Source organism: Manis javanica, chromosome 14 (assembly GCF_040802235.1).
Source record: "Manis javanica isolate MJ-LG chromosome 14, MJ_LKY, whole genome shotgun sequence".
Lineage (NCBI taxonomy): Eukaryota > Metazoa > Chordata > Mammalia > Pholidota > Manidae > Manis > Manis javanica.
Genome location: NC_133169.1, coordinates 93,023,921 through 93,045,750, shown reverse-complemented (window position 1 = coordinate 93,045,750; position 21,830 = coordinate 93,023,921). Strand labels below are relative to the sequence as shown.

The 21,830-nt window shown below is 44.8% G+C and overlaps 1 protein-coding gene and 1 long non-coding RNA gene across 4 annotated transcripts in view; one reads left to right on the top strand and one right to left on the bottom strand.

The window, feature by feature from the left end:
- Positions 1-21,830, bottom strand: part of LOC140846240 (uncharacterized) — a 161,258-nt gene that overhangs the window by 92,062 nt on the left and 47,366 nt on the right. The window lies entirely within an intron of this gene.
- Positions 6,294-19,980, top strand: C14H5orf46 (chromosome 14 C5orf46 homolog). Of its 3 annotated transcripts, XM_017640734.3 has the most exons (4): positions 6,470-6,628; positions 10,159-10,318; positions 14,661-14,714; positions 17,543-17,774. In XM_017640734.3, the coding sequence occupies exons 1-3, from the start codon at positions 6,556-6,558 to the stop codon at positions 14,704-14,706; spliced, it is 279 nt and encodes a 92-aa protein (XP_017496223.1). In that variant the 5' UTR covers positions 6,470-6,555; the 3' UTR covers positions 14,707-14,714; positions 17,543-17,774. The 3 variants fall into 3 exon arrangements, with proteins under 3 accessions (XP_017496222.3, XP_017496223.1, XP_017496221.3); XM_017640733.3 differs by lacking the exon at positions 14,661-14,714 and having other exon boundaries at positions 6,294-6,628; positions 10,162-10,318; positions 17,543-19,980; XM_017640732.3 differs by lacking the exon at positions 14,661-14,714 and having other exon boundaries at positions 17,543-19,980.

The window sequence follows — 21,830 nt, the reverse complement described above, 5'->3', positions numbered from 1 at the left end:
TTGTTTACACATGATCTCCCGACCTGGGCTTTGGCTCTCATTCCAGAGGGCCTCTGGAATCACTTCTGCCACTGGCTCCTACTGCCCATTCACACATTCAGTGAGCCCCCCATTGAACACCCACTTTGTTTATTCAGCACTATCTACTTGCCAGGAAAAGAGTATTTGAGGATAAAAAAAGGCATGGCCCATGCTTAAGGAGGCTGTAGCTTAACGACAGTGTCAGAAATGAAATAATAACTCACGATTCAATGTAATCCATACCATAACAGAGGTGTGTGCAGAGTGAGCCCCGGCAGAAGTGACCGATTCTGCCATGGCTTAGGTCAGGATGTGTTCACAATGGTCTTCGGAAGGATATAGTATTTGAAGGATGGGTTGGGAGGTGTTGGATATTCCAAGCACAACTAACAGAGTGATAGCATAGTAACTGTGTGGAGGTTTGCCTGGCAAGATAAGAGGTTAAGATACATGCTTAGAGTGGTGGGAAGTTACAGTACAAACAGGAACATGTATTAGACACATGTTGTGCTAAATTCTTTTTAGCAAGACCTCATTTGCAGTCATAAAAAGTTGGAGTCTTATATTCTTGTTGTCTTCATACTGAAGATGGGGATTGCAAGTTCAGGAAGTATTAGCCACTTGCCAAATCACACTGATAGGAACTGGGAGGATATTATACTGTGCGACAATGAGGGTACAGATACTGACCCTAATAGACTGGATAGAAATAACCAGTGTGAGCATTCTGGTACCTGCCAGGTAAATAGCAGCCGTCATTAAGGCAGAAATGGAATCCAGGTCATTTGACCGCAGACTCTGGCTATAAGACTTATTCTCTACTGTAACTAAGATAAATCTGGAGTTACTGATGGAGAATAAAATATGAAGGCCTTTAATCATGTGCAGTAAGGAGCCGTGGAAATCACTAGAGAAGAGAAATAACAGAGGATCATATTTTGGAAAGAAAATGACAGCAATGTTGAGAAGACGGGGAAGGCACGCGTCAGGAAGGCTAGGTTGTTACTGCAATAGACAAGACGAAGTCCTGAACTATGACACTTAATGAAGAAATAAAGAGAACTTGATAAGTTTGAAGGATATTTGATAGGAGAATTAATAGAACTTTGTGAGCAAGTGGATTCTATGGAGAAAAATAGTTAAGGAAAATTAGCATTTAACTCTGGGTAACGGGACGGATGGTACTGTGCTTTTCTGAGATCGTAATAGGGAAACAAGAACAGAGGAAAAAGTATGAGCTTTAAAACTCGGTGATTCGTGCTTTCTTACTCCCGCCCTGTGTTCTCTGTTTCCTCTTGTCCTTCCTTTTCCTTCTCTCTCTCTCTGTCTCCAGTATGTCTTCCTACCGTGGTCATTAATCAAAACACATTTCAAGGTTCAGTTAGCTCACTCTAATTTTCACTTCTACCACCAACACTCGAGAATCTGAGGGCTCATTCCTAGAAACATGCCCTGCTCCTTCATGCCTCGGCGCCTGTGCGGATGTCATTCCTGCCTGAAGTGCTTCTGCCACACCTTCCTTGCATCACGAACACTTACAGACCCACTTTGCAAGGCCCCAGATGATACCTCCGTGATGGCCCTCCCAGGCAATGTCGGCCGCTCCCTGGTAGTCTCCCATAGGAGTCTGTTCATAACTCCATTCGCATTCCTCATATTCAAATTGCAATTATTTGGTTACATATTTTCCTGCTCAACAAAGGCAAGGTCAGGACTGGTGCTCGGCATCTTCCTGTCCCCAGAGCTTAGCAGAGCTCCTGCAAAACACCAGAGCGCAACGAACGTCCACTGAACAAGAAATCAGTACGTTGACTGGTGGCATGAGGATGGACCGTTCTAAGCTATGCACGGAAAGGTGACCAGCGTGATGCAGACGTTGCCCCTCCTCAGCACAGGGACAGCGATGGAGTAGAAGCCGTCTCAGGACAGGGCCTGCTCAGCCCTTCCAAGGCCGTCCCGACGCTTTAGCTAGAGTGGGCCGAGAGCAAGGGAGGCGCAGTGGCATCCCCTTTCCACGCATGACCTCTACTACCTACATACTACCTTCTGATCATTTACTGGGCCCCTTCTCCTGTCCTCCACCCTCTGATTTGAAAACATCCATGGGGACCTCTAAAAGTAGGGTTGCCAGATTCAGCAAATAAAGGTACAGGATAGCCAGTTAAATATAAATTTCAGCTAAATAACAAAATTTTTTTAGTGTAAGTATGTCCTGTGATATACTTGGGGCATACTTATTCTAAACATATTACTCACTGTGTATCTGAAATTCAAACTGAGTCGGGCATCCTATATTTTATCCTGCAGCCCTCTGCCCACTTCGCCTTCTACCAAGGGTCAGGGAGGCACTCTGTACCCCGTGGCTTTGATGCATCAAACTGAGCTAAAATAGATGGAAACGATTTGGGTCAGACCTTCATTCAAAGGCCAGTGGGAGATCCAGAGACTAAGGGAAAGAACAGGGCAGACGCAGCTGAAGCTGTGGACCGACAGGCTCGTGACTCGAGGGCGCCTCATCTGACCCAGGCTTCTTGCCAGCAGCCTGAGCAGGTGCCAGCACAACACAATGTAAGAGGAAAAAGCACAAACTCTGAAGTCACATGTCCTTGAATTCAATTCCTCGCTCTGGCTCATACATGGTTTGTAACCCTGGGCAAATTACATATAAGCTTGAATTTCCTTATGTAAAATGAGGATAATAATGGCAGCCTCCTAATAGCTTTGTTGATATGTTGTATCTAGTTTGATAACTGGCCAGAGTCAACATCACCTATTATTATTATTATTATTATTATTATTATTGGCCCTAATGCTCGCACAGCTGCCTGTGCTGCGTGAGTCACGCCCCCTCCTCTGGCACGACCCAGGGGAGGACAGGAGAAGATAGGACAGAGCGGAGCAGAAGAGTTCACTACGTCTGCTGCTTATTTTTCAGCGTGTGTACAAGGCACTGTGCTGACTATTTGCACGAATTTTGTCATCCAATCCTCATGACAGCCCTTCAAGATATCATTATTCCTATTTTTGCAGACATTGGATCCAAGGAATAAAGAAGTAAGGAAATATTTATGAGGTCACAGTTCACACAGCTTTTATGTGGCAAATCTGCAACTCAAACCTATTTCTGTTTGATCCCCAAAACCGATTCTTTTAACCATTAACATACACATTAAAATCTCTCTATGAGGTTTCCAGCTCATATTGGGATTCTCTCCCTAACAAAGAGCTCTGATGACTTCATGTCATAATGGGAATGTCCTTAGGAATCAAAGCGTTCCATACTCCCTTCATGCTCCTGTCTTCTTATCAAACTAGAACAGCATTCTGGGGGGTGACCCTCATCTCCCTCTTCCTGGCCCGGGTAAACGGTCTTTGAGGGTGCTGGTTTCTTCTCCATCTAAAGTCAAATTCATTTGCTTATGGCAATGGTCACAGCTTCTTATATTGTATGGCACACAGCAAAGACTCCTTATTTACAGTAGCCAAGGTATGGGAACAACCTACATGTCCATAAACGGATGAAGGGATAAAGAAGTTGTGGTATATATACAATGGAATAGTATTCAGCAATGAAAAAAAAAGGAAATCCTATCATTTGTGACAACAGGGATGGACCTTGAAGGCATTGTGCTCAGTGAACTAAGTCAGAAAGACAAATACTCTATGATCTCGCTTATATGTGGGATCTAAAAAACAAAACACAAGCAGCAGACTCATAAAAAAAGAGATCAGACTTGTGCTTACCAGAGAAGAGTGGGAGAGAGGGGGATTGAATAAAGGGGGTTAAAAGGTACAAGCATCCAGTGATAAGATCTGTAACCACTGGGGATGCCACGTAAAACATGAGCAGAGCCATCACTGCTGCACGGCGTCCAGGACAGGCGTTGAGGGAATAAGTCCGGAGAGTTCTCATCACAAGGAGAAAACTCTCCTTCCCTTTATTCCTTATCTCTTTCTTTTTATTGCATGTATATGAGAAGATGGAGATTAGCTGAACTTATTGTCATAATCATTTCACAATATATGTAAATGAAACATGCTTCATACCTTAAAGTTACAGAGATGTATGCCAATTAATTCTCAGTAAGACTGAAGGAATTAGTGAATAAATAAATAAAGGCTCTTCACAGTTTATCAGGCATTTTATCTGTTATCTCCTATGTCCTTAAGATGGTGCAATTAAATAGGCAGGAAACTATAACATGTCCCAATTTTTCAGATGGAGAAACTGAGACTTAGAGTGGCATCAGTCATTTGGCAAAGTCACACAGATATTAACTGATACAACGATTACACTAGTCCAGGCTTCTCCCCTCAGAATTATTCCTTGATTCATTTATTCAGTTCATTGGGTATCTCTATGTGTAAGGTACTATCTTAGAAACCAGTGCTGTCTCACTGAACAAAATAGACCAGAATCCTTCTATTCTAGATCTTAACATCACTTGGGAAGAGAGACACTAAGTAATCCAACAAACAAACAAAATAACATTTAATTGCTAAGAAGGAAGAATACAGAATATATAAAAGATTGTAACAGAGGGAACTGAACTGGATTAGAGGATCACAGAAGGTTTCACCAAGAGAGACACTTTGGCTGAAATCTGAAACTAAAAGGAATAAATGAAAAGAATAAATACGAACACAGCAAACGAGAAAACTTCTTCTCTGGTAAGCACAAGTCTGATCTCTTTTTCTATGAGTCTGCTGCTTGTGTTTTGTTTTTAGATCCCTGACAGGATTAGACGCCGGCTCCCCTGACAGTCAGGACGCTGTACTCCCTTGACACTAGACCACCAACAGCAGCTGATGCAGGACTTGCCTGCAGGCCCCTTCAGCTGACGTCCTTAAGGGGCCCGCAGGCCTCTCTCCTAGATGGCCATGTGCAGAGTCTTAACTCGCCTGTACAGGGTTCTTGTGGTGACCTAGAAAAATAGGACCACTTCTGGGTTAATTAAGCCAAGGGCGCAAAGCTTGTGCAAAGTGAAAGGTATTGTTACCCTTTCCAGGCCAAGGCAGCCACATGTCAGGGCCCGTGGCCTGGTCACTACAGAGCACTTGGATGGTGTCTGCCCACTAGCCCCTTAGATAGGCGCAGCGCTCGATCCAAAGCAGGGATGGCATGAATCTAACTCTCTGAGAGCTTCCTACTGGGGCCAGTATATCCGGGTTACCAGCCCTTGTATAGGAGAGGCGGGATCAGAGTCCTCTTGAGAAGATGGGTTAGAGAGGCTGGCAGGGTGCGAGCAGAGCTGCCCGACGGCTTTCACGTGCAGTCTGGGCCTTGTAGACCATTAGCTGGGGAGTAAGAGCACCGGGACACGGGAAAAGCCTCCTGTTTCCATACCTCACAGACTTTCGCCATTTATTAAAATGGCCTCTGACACTCACTATGTATAAGTTTGGGTGAATGTATGATTTAGGGCCCCCCAAGTCCTCATCCCAACTAACTGAAACTATAGCATTCCTCAAGATAGCCAGGATCATACAGACTCAAACCAGATTTTTATCCTGTTTAGGGTTTGTATCCAAAAGGAAGGGTATTTTATACCTGAGGTGCACAGCAGCATCAAAACCAATATTCCTTTTCACTAAGTGCAATAATTTAATTATTTGCTTTTCTTTTTTCTAATGTTTGCTATATGGCTTGGGTAATATGTATTCAACTCTGAAAAAGATAGTCTTGCCTTTAAGGAGCCTACAGGCCAGGGGTGGAAAGATTTAAGCAGGCATTTATCAGACAAATGAGAGAACCTATAGCTCTGCATGGAAGAAACAGAAGAAGCTTCCAGAAGAAGTGAAGTCAAAGCTGACACCAGCCAAGCACTGGGTTAGGGTCCTGAGGATTCGGAAGTGAATGGAACCCTTTACCCATAGCAGATCAACAGGCTAAAGGAGAAGAGAGGTACAAAGTGCTCCGCTCTCAAACAATAGGTCAAGGGCTCTCCATGACAGACGCTGGACCGCCTATCTCGAGCCAGGTGGAATGACCAGCATGAAGGTTCCATAGAGAAGGGGGCATGTGCACCTGAGCCTGAGAAGTAAGCAGGAATACCCCGAGGGGAGATGACAGGGAAGCTACCCCGGGGCAAAAGCAGGGGGTGTGAATGGGCATGCCCATGTGAGGACAAGCAATTAGCCGAGCACCGGAAAGAGCAGAGTGCTCAGGGAGGGGACGAGGCACGCCTCCCCAGTCTGATTTATTGCTTGCTCCTTGGCACCGAATAGGAATTCTGCCTGATACCTACCGAACTGTCAACAACAGCATTGCAACTACCTCTAAAAGGGATATTCCAATGCCATTTATAAGTACACATTAGAAAAACCAAGAGGGTTTTTCTTCCTCTACATGAAAAACTTTGATTTGGAAGATAGGGCAGGGCTCACTAATAGAGCTCTCAGAGCGAGCTGTGAAGACGTCTTGCGCAACAGCCTGAATTCCATGGCCGGTGATGTCATCTATGCCCTATAAATGCATGGAGGCTTCAGGTGCATCTGAACAATTTATCTGCACCGATACCCAGTGCTGCAAGCATGGCTGTCTCCGTGCTCCGGCTGACATTTGTCCTGGGACTGCTTGTCGTCTTAATCCTGACTTGCCATGCCGGTAAGGGCTTCTGATCACAGTATGCAATGCGCACTAGGAAGCTATGATTGGAGGGAAACGGGGGCACCGATCTGGGCCATAAAAGGGGGAGAGGGGGAAGGAACTCTGAGCACTGCAGAAAGGGCGCTGGATTGGGAGACAAGAGGCAGATCTAACAACAGTAGGATTTTTATTCGAATGCACTTCAGCTATAGTCTCTATTTTCAGAGAATGCATGAAGCTGGAATGATTACTTTGTCTTATATATTCATATGGTTAGTGACACTATTATATTATAAATTCCTTAAGAGCTGGGGGGTGGAGGTGGAGGGGTTGTTTGATGATCATAACTGATAATGTTCAAAGGGGAGGAAGATTTCCTCTGGAATAAGACTCCTAGGCCTGGCTCTACTGCTAATCAGAAATGTGGCTTCCGGCATGTTATTTAACCTCTGTGGGCCTCAAACACAACAAAGAGTATCGGTAGTTAACTTTATCATAAAGTCATCATGAAAGTTAAATAAAAGAGACAAAACAAATTGGAAAAGTATAAGCATCCAATATATATTATTATTGTTATCCTTTATTAGCTCATGTGACTCTCATAATAACCTTTTCCAGTAAACATGCAGTGTCATCACCCCCCTGACTGGAGGTCACTAAGCCAAGCTTGGGAGGGGACGTTGCTTGAGCACAGACACAGGTGGGAGTCGCACACTTGGAACTGAAAACTAAGTGCCGTGATTCTTTCCATTATAAGTAAGCGTGTTTGTTGCAAGTGCAAAGAGGACCACAGGCAGCAGGCAGAATTCTCACTAATTTATTTTCGGTCTGCAGAGGATGGTGTCTTATCTCCATTCAGAATGATAGAGCAGAAAACACAGACATGGCAAATACTCAGTACTAGAGCCCTCTGAGCTGTTCTCGGGTAGCCTGACAGAGCTCACACCCCTGGCCCCCTCTGTGCCCCAGCACAACGCGCAAGCAGGCACACCCGGCAGAATCACTGAAGACAGGGCTTCTCCCACCCCGGTGTCGTCCACTCTGACCGTAATCGCTGTGATAGTGACAGGGGAGACTTATACCCTTGAACCCGGTCTCATCTCTGTCTCTCATGAGTTAAATTCATCCACTGCTCTGAATCTGTTTCTTCATCTCTGAAATGGGATAACTGTCAACCTCACTGGGTCAAATGATCACGCTTTGGTAATCGCTTTGTAAACTATAAAAATTGTACAAAAAAATCAGCAATACCTTTTTGTTTCAGAACTTTATAATTACATCAATGAAGAAACTCAACCAGGTAGTTAATGTAAATAAATGTTAATTGATATTATATATGAAAAGAGAATATACTCAACCATTGGTCTTGATAATCGGTTTCTAGTGTGTCGTTTCTTAATATTTAACAGCCTTTAAAAATTTTTTTAAATCTCCTAAAGCAGTAGAGCAGTATAAATCATTTTGTTGCTAATAGTATTAATAACAGCAATACTAATACAGCAAGCATTTACTATGACCCTGCCTTGGGCCTGGTATTGCAATAAGTGGTATGAATATGATATATGGACATATTTATGTATATATACATATGCGTATGTATACATACATACATATGATATGTATGAAAGATACAAGACATCTTTCAATCCTGACAATAATACACTGAGGAAACTAAGAGTACCTAAGTATCATGTGCAAGGTTACATGGCAAATTATCTGTCAAAGACAAGAATCAAACTCAGGTATGCAAGACTCCAAAATATAGGACCCACCACACTGCTACCACTCAGTATGTATATGGCCCAAAGGCTGCGGCCAAGAATCCAGTCTTCACACATAATCCAGTCCCAGGCTGTGGCGTATTGAAAAGCTATAGCACTTGGTGTCGTAATTAAAATAAAAGTCAATAAAATTAAATTCTTATGCAAGTAGTATTTAGGAATACAGGGGAAAAAGGGAATTTGCTTCTCATGCAAAATTTACCTGTTTTGCACTTGGTAAATGTATCCAGGGGGCAACTGCATGAAATAACATGCTCTGTAGTGATTTAAAAAATTCAGTTCAAACCCTGGCTCAGTCACTTTCCACATGTGTGATTTTAGGTGAGTCATTTAACTTGTCTGAGGGTCTGTTTCCTCTCCTATGAAACTGGAACGCCATCACGGAACTGAATAAGGTTAAGGCACGTGATGTTAATACCACCCCAGTATCTGTAAATACATGTTCTCTTCCATTCCGCTTCTCATGATGAAAATAAAAGAATTCTGGCCACTGTGCCTGCCCTGCACTTTATGTGAGAATCGCATCCCTTTATGTCCATATTTACCTTAACTCTTAGCATGTGCTCTGTATACAACTGCAGGCTCAAAAAATAACTGTTGAGTGCAAAAACAACAGCTGAATGAACAAATACTTGGCGATCAGTGTACTGATTTGGTTATAGGTCCCAGACCGATGCTCCTGTCAGACATTCTGTCTCGGCATAGTAAATAATAAATGTGTGCAGAATTGAAAGCCGTATCGTTTTACTCATAGTTTCTATTTTAGAACAAATATACATGAAAGGCTAACATAATTTGACAGCCTCCACATTTTCAGTCATGGGGTACCTTGCCTACAAGTTGGACTTCTTGAGTCAAAACTGGTGGTAGGTTGCCAGATAAAAACCAGGACACACAGTTAAATTTGAATTTCAGATAAACAACGAATAATTTTCTTCAAGTATGTCTGAAATACTGCATGGATCATTCTTATACTAAAAAAATCAATGTTGTACTATCTGAAATTCAACTCTAACTGGGCATCCTGTTTTTTTACTTATCAAATCTGGTCTCCTCTGAATCTTATAACACACTTGCAGATGGATCATAATAACATTTCTGTCAAAGACTAAGCCATTCATTCATCACAGAGAACTTAAGAATACCAAATTTAATGCCAGACAGACATGGGGCTGAATTCGGTTTCTGCCACTTACTGAGTCTGTAACTTTGAACCAGCTTCTAAACCTCTCTCAGCTTCCATTTCTTCACCTTTACCTTGGGGAAATAATTTCGCCTACCTCATAGGGGTGCTCTGAGAATAAAACAAGGCAATGCATGTGAACTGGCTGACGTAGGTATGTGCTCAACGAATGCTATCCTCGATTACGCAGCATTCTGAGTATTAGTATTATTATTCTCAGTATTATCATTAACACGGGCCATGGATGACGTGGAGAAAAACGCATGAAAACCAGGCGTCCTGCATGTCGGCCCTGGCCCTGGGGCTCACTCGCGGCTTAGCCCTAGACAAGGGCCTCCATCCCCACGCATCCAGTTTCCACATCTGGAAAGGGAACCAAAGTCTGCCTAAGTATCGGCACCTGTCTGTTTTTAGAAACAAGTGTGAAGATTTTAACCAGGCAGGCATTAAGTGTTCAGTAAACATTACTGTCCAAGACCGCTAACAAGGGGGGTGGGCCTCAGGGGGCCCTAGGGCCTCCCGCTGACCAGAGAGCTTCCCGTGTGGGTGCGGAGCATGGCCTCTGAGACGCTGCTGTTTTCCAGAAGACGCTCCGGGTGGAAATGCGGCTCAGAAGCTGGAGGACAGAGCGGAGGAGTCGGGCCGAAAGCTGGAGAGGGAGTTCCCCAAGTTCCTGAACCTGCTGGGGACCGAGATCATCGAGAACGCGGTGGAGCTCATCCTCCGCTCCATGACCCGCAGCACGTAAGCCGGGGCGGCCCGTCCTCGGCCGGGGGCTGCCGGCAATGGCAGCGCTTAGCTGAGCGAGAAATAAACGTGCGGCGCGAGCCGAGTGTCACTTTGATGGACAGGTGCCGCCCACCTTCAGCGGCAGCCGCGCCCGCGTGGGTCGCCGTGAACCCCTCCGGGGTGGGCGCTGCCGCCAAGGGACTCCGTGCGCTGTTTTTGATCTTGGGACCCCGTAGGTAGGAGGGGGAGCGCCGGGCCCGGGCCCAGGGAGCCGAGGCCCCGCGCCGACACAGGGGGTCCTGGGCACGGCCCGCCGTCCCTGGGCGCCCCGGGCTGCTCGTCTGCAAAGTCGGGAGGAGAAGGACCCGCCCGGTGCAGACACTGCGCTTCTTTGGTGAAGGTGGGCGCTCCTCGGGGGTCGGTGTGAGAGGTCCTGCCTTTATCTTGTAGTGCGGGTAACTCAGGGGGTCGGCAGAGACGTCGCTAATGTCGCCTCGGAGGCCCTCCCGAGACCCTCTCGGATGAGCGTCTGTTTTGACCACAAGGGATGCCGTGGCGGCAGATGGCACAGCCCGGAGTCTCCCTGAGGATCCTGCTTCCAAGGGCCCGCGCCCAGCTCCTAAGGCACCTTCCTCCAGCCTACGTCACTGCGACCTTCACCCCCACTTCACCGTACTCCTCATTCTCCTCACATTAGCCCCCCAGTTGCAGCTCTCCAGGGCTGAAATCATGCTTCCGAATGTCCAGGTGCCCCAGTGTCCGCCTCTCTGAGCCTCTGCCTTCTTTTTCTCCCCTCCGTAGACCCCTAAGCAGAGTTTGACCAAGAGCGGTCTCTATCTCCTGCCTCAGAATCCCCTGGAAAATGTACATGAAGTGCAGGTTCTCACCGTGCGCCTTCCCGGGACAAGGCTAAGGCCATGCTCTGCAACAGGTTTCCAAGCGACCGCACTACATAGGACATTTCGAAAGCCCTCGATGAGATTCTCTGGCCTCCACAGCTAGGCCGCAAAGGTCCACATAGCCTTTACATTTCAATTCATATTTTGTGTAATTGTGAATCTTCGTATTTTTCTAGGGAAAGTGCTTCTGGCTTTTACTAGATTTCCAAAGGGATCTATGACCATTAACAGATCAAGAAGCACTTGTATATAGAAGCAGTCAGGGAGCTTTTTATGATCTATGTTCTGCTTAAATCAACATATTATCAGGCGGATGAGCAGGATTCAGGGTACAGTTCTCACACACATAAACTGCTGAAACTCACAGACATTCATTTTTCCTATTGTGGTTGCTTTTGCAACTCTTGTATTCCCATGATTGCTAATATAAACTAGGAAGAAATTGACAAGCAAACAATAAGATTGGCACCCGTTACGTACAAAGTACAGACTAGATTCTAGTGCAATTCATATTGTTATAAATCACAGCAATAGCAATGTGAGGAGTTGGAAAAATAATCACTTTTTATTCCTTTCCCAGGAAATTCCCCAGATGTAAAATAGCACTTTTTATCCCTGCTAACCCTGAAAGTTGATCTGCAATACTACATACAGAACTGCTGTCAGCTCTGGGTTCAGAAATGGCACCTTACCCTCTGCTATTTTCTCTTCCCCTCATGATATCCTGAGTTAATGATTTTCTTTCTGTTTCTGGAACTTAAACCGTCTCAGGCTCTCTGCCCCCCTTTCATTTCTGCCTAAACGTTCATTCCTTCTCTCATGGCTGCTGCTTTGCCCTGCCGCTTATCTAAGTCACCTCCTGAGAAAACGGTCCTGTGACCCCCCTCATTACCATGACCTTCTCTCATTCCCTGATCAGTCTCCGTCACTTTACCTTGTCATGGTGCGATTATAACCTATGTCACCATCTCAAATGATTCATGTTTGATCGTGTAGCTGTGTGAAAACAGGGACCAGATCTATCTAGCTCACCGCTATGGCCCAGCACCCTGCAAGTCACGGCAGGCACACAATAATTAACTACGGAAAAGGACCTTAGAGATCAGATCTAAAGACCATCTACCCCAACTTGACCAAAGTATCCTGAGAGATATCTGCTGAAAGACACAGCATTCCTTGCTCAAGGGAACAAATCTAACCGTCCTCCATAAACACAATGGGTGACGAGGCCTCGGAGGAGACCATCCGGAAGTATTAAGTACTCAGTGTGCGCAGTGTAGGGCCGGGGATTGTGAAGGAAAAATCTAGACTGTGAATCCCTTCTCCTCAAGGAATGCGCAGTCCTTATGGTAAGACGGCATGAGCAAACGCGATAACTAAAGGGCTGTTAAATTAGGTCCGTGCCAGCCAAACATCACAGGTAGTTTCTGGAGAAAGCAGCTCGCCGGGGCCGTGACGCCTGGGGCAGTGTTCAGGGCAAAGGTGAGAGGCCGTCCGAGCCACACGGGACCCGGTGGGTTTTGATTAAAAAGAGAGAATGACAGGAACAGTGGGGCTGCATAAACGGGTCCACAGGAGGAAGGCCTTCTTCACCAGCTCCAGTCCGGCTGCCGCCTAAGTGCCGTGCAGGGCTCATCGTCAGTGTCAGACGCGTGCTTCCAGGACGGCGAGCAGACAGGCTCGCTCCCTCTGCCCGCCTGTGGGGCCACATGTAGAGTTCTGTGAACTGCACCCTGGTCAACATCGTCCTAAACAAATATACGTGTTCTTGATTCCTCTGACCCCTTGAGAAGCGTCCAGTTCTTGGGAATCTCCCTCTGCCCCCTTAACCTGGTTTCCAAGACACGACACTGGCCGGGTTCTCTCTCTGCCTCTGGCCATTCTTCCTCATTCATCTGACTTCTCTTCATGCATGTGCACAAGCCGCATTGCTCCTCAAGGCTCCGAATGCACACTGCCTGCTTTTTCACATCACAGCTTCCACACAGGAATATCACATACACTGCCCAGTGACCTCCAGGCTCAGGTATCTACTGCATTCTTTTTCCTGAGCTACAGACTGAAATGACTCTTTGCTTTCTAAAAAATCTCACCTAGGTTTTCCAGCAAGGCCTCAAATTCAGCTGGTCTAAGCCCAAGCCCATTACCTCACACCCCTGCTCCTCTTCCCGTGTTCCTTATTTCCCGAAGGCACATCTCCATCCGCCCGGAATCCAGACGCCACAGAGCCCTACATCCTTTCTGCTGGTCATCCCCTTCGCCCGAGAGCTGGGTATTCTACCTCTAAATTGTTTCCTTACACCATTTCTTTTCTTCAGCTCTACTCTTTGGCCTAGTCAAGTCCTTCATCATCTCTTTCCTAAACGTTTTATTATTTTTATAATTAATTTTGCAGTTTCTATCTCTCCTCACTCCAATCCATCCTCTCTACCTACTATCAGAATTATGTTAAAAGAAAAATGGTTCTCTCGCTGCCGTGCTTGAAACCCTTTCATGAATCTCCACGGCCTGAAGTCTCAGAGCAAACATGTCTGGCTGCTGTTACAAGTTCTTCCCTGATGCCAGTATATATACTTCATCATTTCTCTCTCCTGAAGCCAAACACCTGATACTCCCAGTGACAAATGATTTTTGTTCCAAAGCATGTCAGGTTTGTATGAACCTCAACATCTTTGCACGCGCTTTTCTCTCGGCCGGCGCTGCTGCCCCCAGCCCCCCGCCCCCAGTCTGATCACCACACAAGTCTGGTCATCTTCTAAAGTCCAGGACAAAGATAAGCTCTGGGAAGACATCTAAGAAGTGCTGGTGTTCACACTCCGGCTAGGCTTTCACAATGCTTTGTAGTAATCTTCACAACAGCTTACCCCCTCAATGTTTTAAATTATTTCTGTCTGAATGTGTCTGTTTTCTCCACCAGACTATAACCTCCTAATCCCTCAAATAGATTTTGATGGTTCTGGTATTGATTTATGGTTCCGGAGATCTGTTTTAGATTTTGCTTTGCAATTTCCCAGCCATGTGACTTGGACAATGTGTGTGATCTTATTGAGTTTCAGAGGTTTTTTTTTCATATGTAAAAAGAGATAAAAATTAATTCCTTTATCCAGTCAACAAATATGCACTAATGCAGACTGTATGCCAGGCAGTGTTCTAGGTGCTGGGCAAAGATATTACTGAACTATAACAAAATACCTGATTTTAAAGAGTTTACCTATGGACAGACATGTGACTACCAGATTTATTAGCAGATTCAAAGAGATAGTTGTGTGTAAAGGCTTGTTGACTATGAACTGTTATAGAAATCTTAAATCTTACTTATTTATGAAATAGGAAAATCTGGAGAAGAAAAGTGTGGCCCAAACACAAGACACCCTAGTGATCATAATAAGACGCCATCGCTGATCATTTCTGTCCAGACTAAATAATAATTCTTTTTTATTTATTTTTTCCTTTTCAAGAGGATTTATGGAATTTGGTGATAAACAAGAGAAGCCATCAAAGTGACTTCCCAGGTGATTTTAACTTAAAATTTACAACTAAAATATTAGTCCACTGGACAAAGGAAAAAAAAGTCTTTCTGATTTTATTTAATGAATGTGGGCACCCATGCCTACTTATAAGCAGAAAAGGTACATTTTTTTTGTTTAGTTTTTCCTTTGTTCTTGCTGTAGTTTTTTAAAATTAATGTTAAGTAGATGTATTTTTATCATTTGAAAGTCACTGCTTACTAATATTCTCTTAAGGGAGAAGGTACAGCTGTGGGGAATCACTGGGAATTAGGGGGCCTGGTCCTGTCACAGCTCTACCAATAACGTGCTTTGTGTGAGTCCCACCTGTGAAATGAGTCCCACCTATGCACTGAAACCTAAAGGCCGTACGATCATGGGATCAATGACTCATGAGAAGAGTGAGATTTGCTGAACCTAAGGACTAGCAAGGCCTCTAAATCCCACAAGGTCAGGCTTACAGTCGTCTGCCCGCACCCACGGGGGCCACGTGCCAGGAGCCCCAGCGGGTGCCTGGGACCATGGAAACTGCCAGCCCCGTGTGTGCTGTCTCTTCCTTCACACACACACCTGTGATAAAGTTTAATTTATAATTTAGGCACAGCAAGAGATTAACAATGATAATAAAATAGAACAGTTATAACAATACACTGTAATAAATGTTATGTGGATGTGGTCTCTGTCTTGCTCTCTCAAATTACCTTATTGTACTGCATTCACTGTTCTTCTTGTGATGGTGTGAGATGAGAGAAGGCCTGTGTGATGAGGTGCAGTGACGTGAGTGACGCAGGCAGCCTGACACAGGCTGGCTGCTGTTGACAAACCCTCAGAAGGAAGTCACCTGCATCTGGACCACAGCTGGCCGCGGGTCACCGCAGATAAGGAAGGACTACTCTTTGTGAGAATTTATGGGTGGAGGACTCCAAAGTATCTTCTGTCTCCCTATTCTGCTCTCTCCTGTGAATGGATGTTGGAATACAAAAACAGAAATGCTAGAGTTGGGGAAGTACATCAGTAGCTAAGTACTAAGTACTTCCTCTGTTTTAGACATTCAGGCATGAATCTTTGGAGTATCTCCCTAGGCGTTCAATGTATGAGAAAGCTTATGTATGAAACAGTATGAGATAAGACAACAGGAAGGAGTAGAAAGAGCAAAAACAGAGAAGGTGTGAGTGCACCTGCTAACTTGGCCGCTTAATGGTTTGAGGACCACGGGGAGGTCACTTGACCTCTGTGAGTCTCACTTTGCTCTTTGTTAACATTAAAAATGTTACCATGAGGCCAGAATTTTTTTAACTGCATATAGGAAAAGTTTGAGTAGATTCATGAACCAGTCTTAGGTGCCCTAACGGACAGGAGGAATGGCCCAGTCTAGGGATATTTTAAAAATTGGGCTGAGTAGAAGGAAGCCTCTCAGGCAGAAATTAAATTTTGGATGGTTTGAGCAGAGTCACTTTGAACCCCAGTGACTCTGCACTTAATAAGTAGCTTTAAAAGTTGCACTCATAAATCAAGAGCAAGTCATCACTTTTGAATTAAGTGATTCACATCAATGCCTATTTCTCCATCAGAGAAAGTCTAGCCAGAGTTCCAGGTGTTTCCCCAATTAAGATAGGCAGATACATAGGTAGGTAGACATCCCATCTTTCTCCTACAACATATGGCCCTTCTTACAAACTCCTTTAATGCTGATTTAATCCTGCTATGTGTCAGATTCTGCCAGTGCTGCCAAGATGAATAAATAACACTGCCCCGTCTGAGAGAAGTTTATAGTCTGGGATAGCACTTAGCACATTGTACTCCAGGACTGTGGAAGAACATGATGAAGTCATGTGCCAGAGTGCCTTGGAAGCCTTGGAGAAGGGAGATATGAAATACAGGAAGAACGGGGTAGGCATCAGAGGGCTTTACAAAGAAGGCGCACTTCTGCGCTCCTTCTCCGATGATGAGCAAAGAGAGGCGAGGCCTCGACAAATGATCCCGTAATGGCACACCTGATAATCTGGGACCCTCCCCATCTGCTCAATCACCTCGGCAACATTTCCTTATGTTGATAGACTTAGAATCTTAACTCTTACTGTCCTGCATCACTTGAAATCATGGGGATTCAAGGTACCCGCTGCCTTAAGTCATTTGACATCTTAAAGCATAAATTTCTATCTTATGGTTAAAAAAAAAAAAAAGTGAAACAGCTCCCTAGGCTACTAAAATTATTAAAGACGTAAACTATGGGAAAGCACTTTGTGAATTTTTAGTTTTTAATTACATGTTTGAATTAAGAAAAAAAATACACTGTGGACCCACTCGATCGCATGTTGAGACTTGGTGGGCCACAACTTCCTCGGAAGGGACCTGGGAAATGAATTTAAAAGGAACTCAAACCGCACCCGGGCCTGACCCGGCTCCGTATCCGTTCCACGGAGTCCTACGGGAAAGTCTCCTTTAGAATCCGAACAAGAAAGAATTTGCCTTCCTTAACGACAGCTTCCTTCTTTATGTTATGTAACTTGATCTATTTCTTTTATTTATTCTTTCTTGCCGATCCAGAGCTCGAAAAGAAACGGATGACTCAGTTTAGCCCTGTGCTTAGCCCGTGTGACCTCTCCCTTCACCCCTGTTGCTGATCATTGCTTACATGTCCTACATCTTCATTTTTCTTGTTGATGCTTATTTCCTCAAATATAATTATAGTTGTTCCCATTATAAAACATCTCACATTTTAAAGTGCAGAGACATAAATGTTAGAGAAAAGATTAAAAGATCTTTGTATTTTTCTTAAATCTTAAACCCTCTCTAGCCGGTAATCGTTTTCCTGTCTGGCTTGTGTTTCTAAGGACACGCCTACGGGGCTCCCGAGTAACCCAAGGGCCGCCAAATCCTGCTCTTCCAGTTCTTCTGCTTCGTAAATCCCCCAGGACCGAGGCCTCCGAGGAACTGCAAGCAAGTTCTCAGGATGCAGGCCCGGGCTCCAAGCAAACACAGCCTTCTTTTGAACACCCTGGCTTTGCATTTTTGCCTCTAGAAGTCAGAACGAATGTGTCCTCTTTGGGGTCACATATCCTAGTTAATTGAGAAGATATTTGTTGCTGGTAATAACTACCTGAGCAGGTCTGAAGTTTTTAATGATGCAAAAAATATAAAGTGCAATAGCAGTTATTATTGGCCAGAATAACCAAAGAATGGTTCAAAACAAAGAAATTAAAACCCAGATAAAGTTAACAAATTCAAAGTCACAGAATCAGTAAATGACATAAAACGGATTTGAAATTGGCTTCCAAGAAAAAGCTCTTAACCCCTAAAAATATATGAAGGTCAGAGATGAAGGTCACCTACGTCCTTTTTGGAACATCTTTAAAAGTATCTGAGTCTGCTCTCCTGGAGCAGGAAATTAAAAAACAATGATCTTTTTAATTACCAGGGTTAACTCTCCTCCTTAGTCCTTATCATTCTCATAGAATAACGGAGTGTTGAGGATGGGAGTGTCCCAGAAAAGTCTAGTGTGGCCCTTTCATTTGTTCTGACACCTCATTATCCAGAGGTGGGCCCTCGGTGGCCACTGCTGCGGTGAATACACATATGTTCACCTAGTCATAGAGAATCAGACCATCGTAAAGCCTGACCCAGCTGGGCCAGAAGGACTCCCCCAGAACCTACGATGCAGACACTAAGAGAAGCCTGGACTCCTAGAGCAGTACGAGAACCGCTGCAATGCTTGTGCTACTGAGTTCTCAAGAGCTGTCTGAGTCTTGTTCTCACCAAGCACTTTGACAGAAAGCAATCCAGTGTATTTTCAATAAATCCTTTGTTTGTCTCGCTTCCTATTTTAATAGCCAGAACAGGTCTGCATGCAACACAGAGAACTTTTGACAATACAGATGGCTAATCAAAGACTGAACCCCCACTAAATACTGAAAAATACACTACTTTCTACAATAACTTCAGACAACTCACCCTCTGCATTTTCCAGCTTCTTTCCCCTGCTTTACTGAGATATAATTAACATATAACATTGTGTAAGTTTAAGGCATAAACATGATTTTTATATATATATATATATATATATATATGATTACCATAGTAAAGTTAGTTAATACAGCCTTCACTCAGCACTTTTTTGGTAGTAAGAACTTATGAGATCTACCTTTCCAACAACTTTTAAGTATGCAATGCAGTATTGCTAGTATAGTCATTATGATGTACATTAGATCTCCAGAATGTATTGATCTTGTAACTGGAAGTTTGTTACCTTTGACCACCTTCATCTAGTTCCCTCACCAATCCACTCTCTGTTTCTACAAATTCCATTGTTTTTAGATTCCACATACTAATGAGATCCACATAGTATTGTCTAACTTACTCCTACAGCATAATATTTTGAAGATTCATCCATATGGTTGCAAAATGACATGATTTCCTTTTTTAAGGCTGGATAATATTCCATGGTGTCTATACACACACACACACACACACACACACACACACACTCCATCTTTTGTATTCATTCATCTGTCACAGACACTTGGGTTGTTTCCATGTCTTGGCTACTGTAAACAGCGCTGCTGTGAACTTGGGGGTGAGTCACCTCTTCAAGATAGTGGTTTCATTTCCTTTGGACACAGACCCAGAGGTGGGACTGCTGCGTCATATGATAGCTGTACTTTTAACTTGCTGAAGAACCTCCACAATGGTTGTACCAATTTACATCCCTACTACCAGTGGAGGAGCACGATCTTCTCCACATCCCCACCAACATTTGTCATCTCTTATCTTTTTTGATGCTAACCACTATAACAGCTGTGAGGAGATACCTCATTGTGATTTTGACTTACGTTTCCCTGACGATTAGTGACGTGGAGCACTTCTTCATACGCCTGTTGGACACCTGCATATCATCTTTGGGAAAATGTCTACTTAGGTTCTTTGCCTACTTTTTAATCAGATTATTTGTTTTACTTTGTATTTTGCTATTAAGCTGTATGAGTTCCTTATTTATTTTAGATATTTACCCCTTTTCAGATATATGGTTTACAAATATTTTCTCCCATTCTGTAGATCGGGATCATTTTGTTGATAATTTCAAGACTGTGCTAATTTCAAATATCACACCACTTAACCAAAAATTCTATTCTATTCAGCATCTGACAGGCAGACTGCTTATCTCCAACAACTGTGTCCCCCCAAATCCCTGCAGGTTCTGAGAGCCCAATTTGTGCCTGGGAAATATATTCACTATAACTACAATAATAAATGTGCTACTTTTTTTGAGAAACAATCCCTGTAAGAGTTTCTGTCTTTATAGTCGCCTGTTTGTTGTACAGTTTGAAATCACTCTTCCCCCCACCAAACCAAAAACAAAAAAACCAGGAGACCAATCAGTCCCGGATTTGATACACCGCTAAGAAGTAACGTCCGAGATCTCTGGGAGTCTATAAAGATTTTGAAGATCTCCAAGTCGCTTTCCTTTGTTCTAAAGGGCATTTCCTCTTCCTGCCTTTTGCTACCTTCTCTTTGTACCCTTCAGTGAGACACCTCTTTGCAGCCCGCAGGGACACTTGTTTTTGAAGATGAAGAATCTCGTGCATCTGCACAGTGGTTTTCTTTTCCATTCCCTTCATATTTTCATCTTCCGGCAGCCTCATGACCACAGTGTGATCGAAGTCAACTGGTCACGTAACAGGCGAGTGGGGCCGAGTGGGAACCCGCAGCAGGGCCGTCTGGGCTCCGACTCTGCCCCCCCTGCGGCGCCCGATGACACACGGTCCGCAGCACTGCTGGCCGGTCCCCAGGCCCTGGGTTCCTGCCAGGACACTAGGGCTCGGGGTGGGGGGCTGGTTTACATACGGCGCTTTACAGAAATGCTGAGCGGAAAGAACACTTCTATTAAAATACAATTAGAGCGTACCAATCGCATCTGCTACTTGACATGTCGTTCTGAGCAAAAGCTCTATTTCCCAGTGTCCTCACAAGGGCAGCCGCGCCCCAGCCGCACGGCCCGCGCCCCTCCCCCGCAGCCGTCCGGGGACGCCAGGGGTGCTCATCCTCGGCGCCTTGCATCCACTCTTCCTGCTGCCCGAAATACCCTCCCCGGGACCCCGCGCGGCCTGCCCCCCCCCCCTCCCGGGAGCCTCTCCTTGGGGGCCTCCTTCCCGGGAGGCCTCGGCCAGCCTCCACCTAGTCACGTGCTGCGGCCGCCAGCGCTTCTCCCCCGGGGCTGCTGTGTTCTCTCCATTGCATTCACCTTCTAACGCAGTGTTGAAACTTACTTATTTTGTTCCTTTTTTCTGCCTACCCCCATAGAATGTAAGTTCCATGGGGCAAGAATTCTGCCTTTTTTGATAAATGCTCCTGGAACCATAGTTAGCAATTAGAACAGTGCTGGACAGGATAGCTGATCAATAAATACTTGTATTCTGTATTAAGAAATTAAGATCATAGAACTTGCAGCTAAGAACAAGAAAGGAAGGACGCAAAGTCGAACACTCATGGTCTTGCCTTCCAGTAACTCACTATTTTGACACAGAAGGTCCGAGCCCCTGATGAGGCGGGCGCACTCCGCTGACCCAGCACAGCAGGGGCGCAGGCACGGAAGCACGGGGTCCAGGGCGAAGGGCCGCCGACGCGCCTTTGGGAGATGCGGGAAGGCTCCTCGGAAGTCTTCCTTTATTGTTATATTAATACACTCCAAGTTTGTTATTATATTTCAGCTGTAACTTAATAGATGGGAAATTATTTGGAGACATGGGGAAGGATGGTGAAGGGCGGTTCAGCCCAGGGGACAGACAGCTTGAATCAAAGCTCGGACTGTGACGATGCCTGTCACTCAAGGGTGGGCTCTCCAAAGCTGCCTAGGATGGCAAAGGGACAGAAATAACTGAGACATTTCCCGTGCTCGGCCTTCATAAACGATACCTCGTTTAATCCACACACCAGGTACAAGAATTACATGTCATTATTCCTTTTTGAAATAAAGCAATTGAGAAGCTGGAAGTCGAAGGAACCCGCTCAGGATCACTCTGGTCACTAACGCCGGAGCCTGAACTTGAATGAAAATTTGTGTGAGCCTGAAGCCCCTGATCTCTACTTCACTGCTAATTAAGTCTATGATAGGATTTCCTTTTGTTA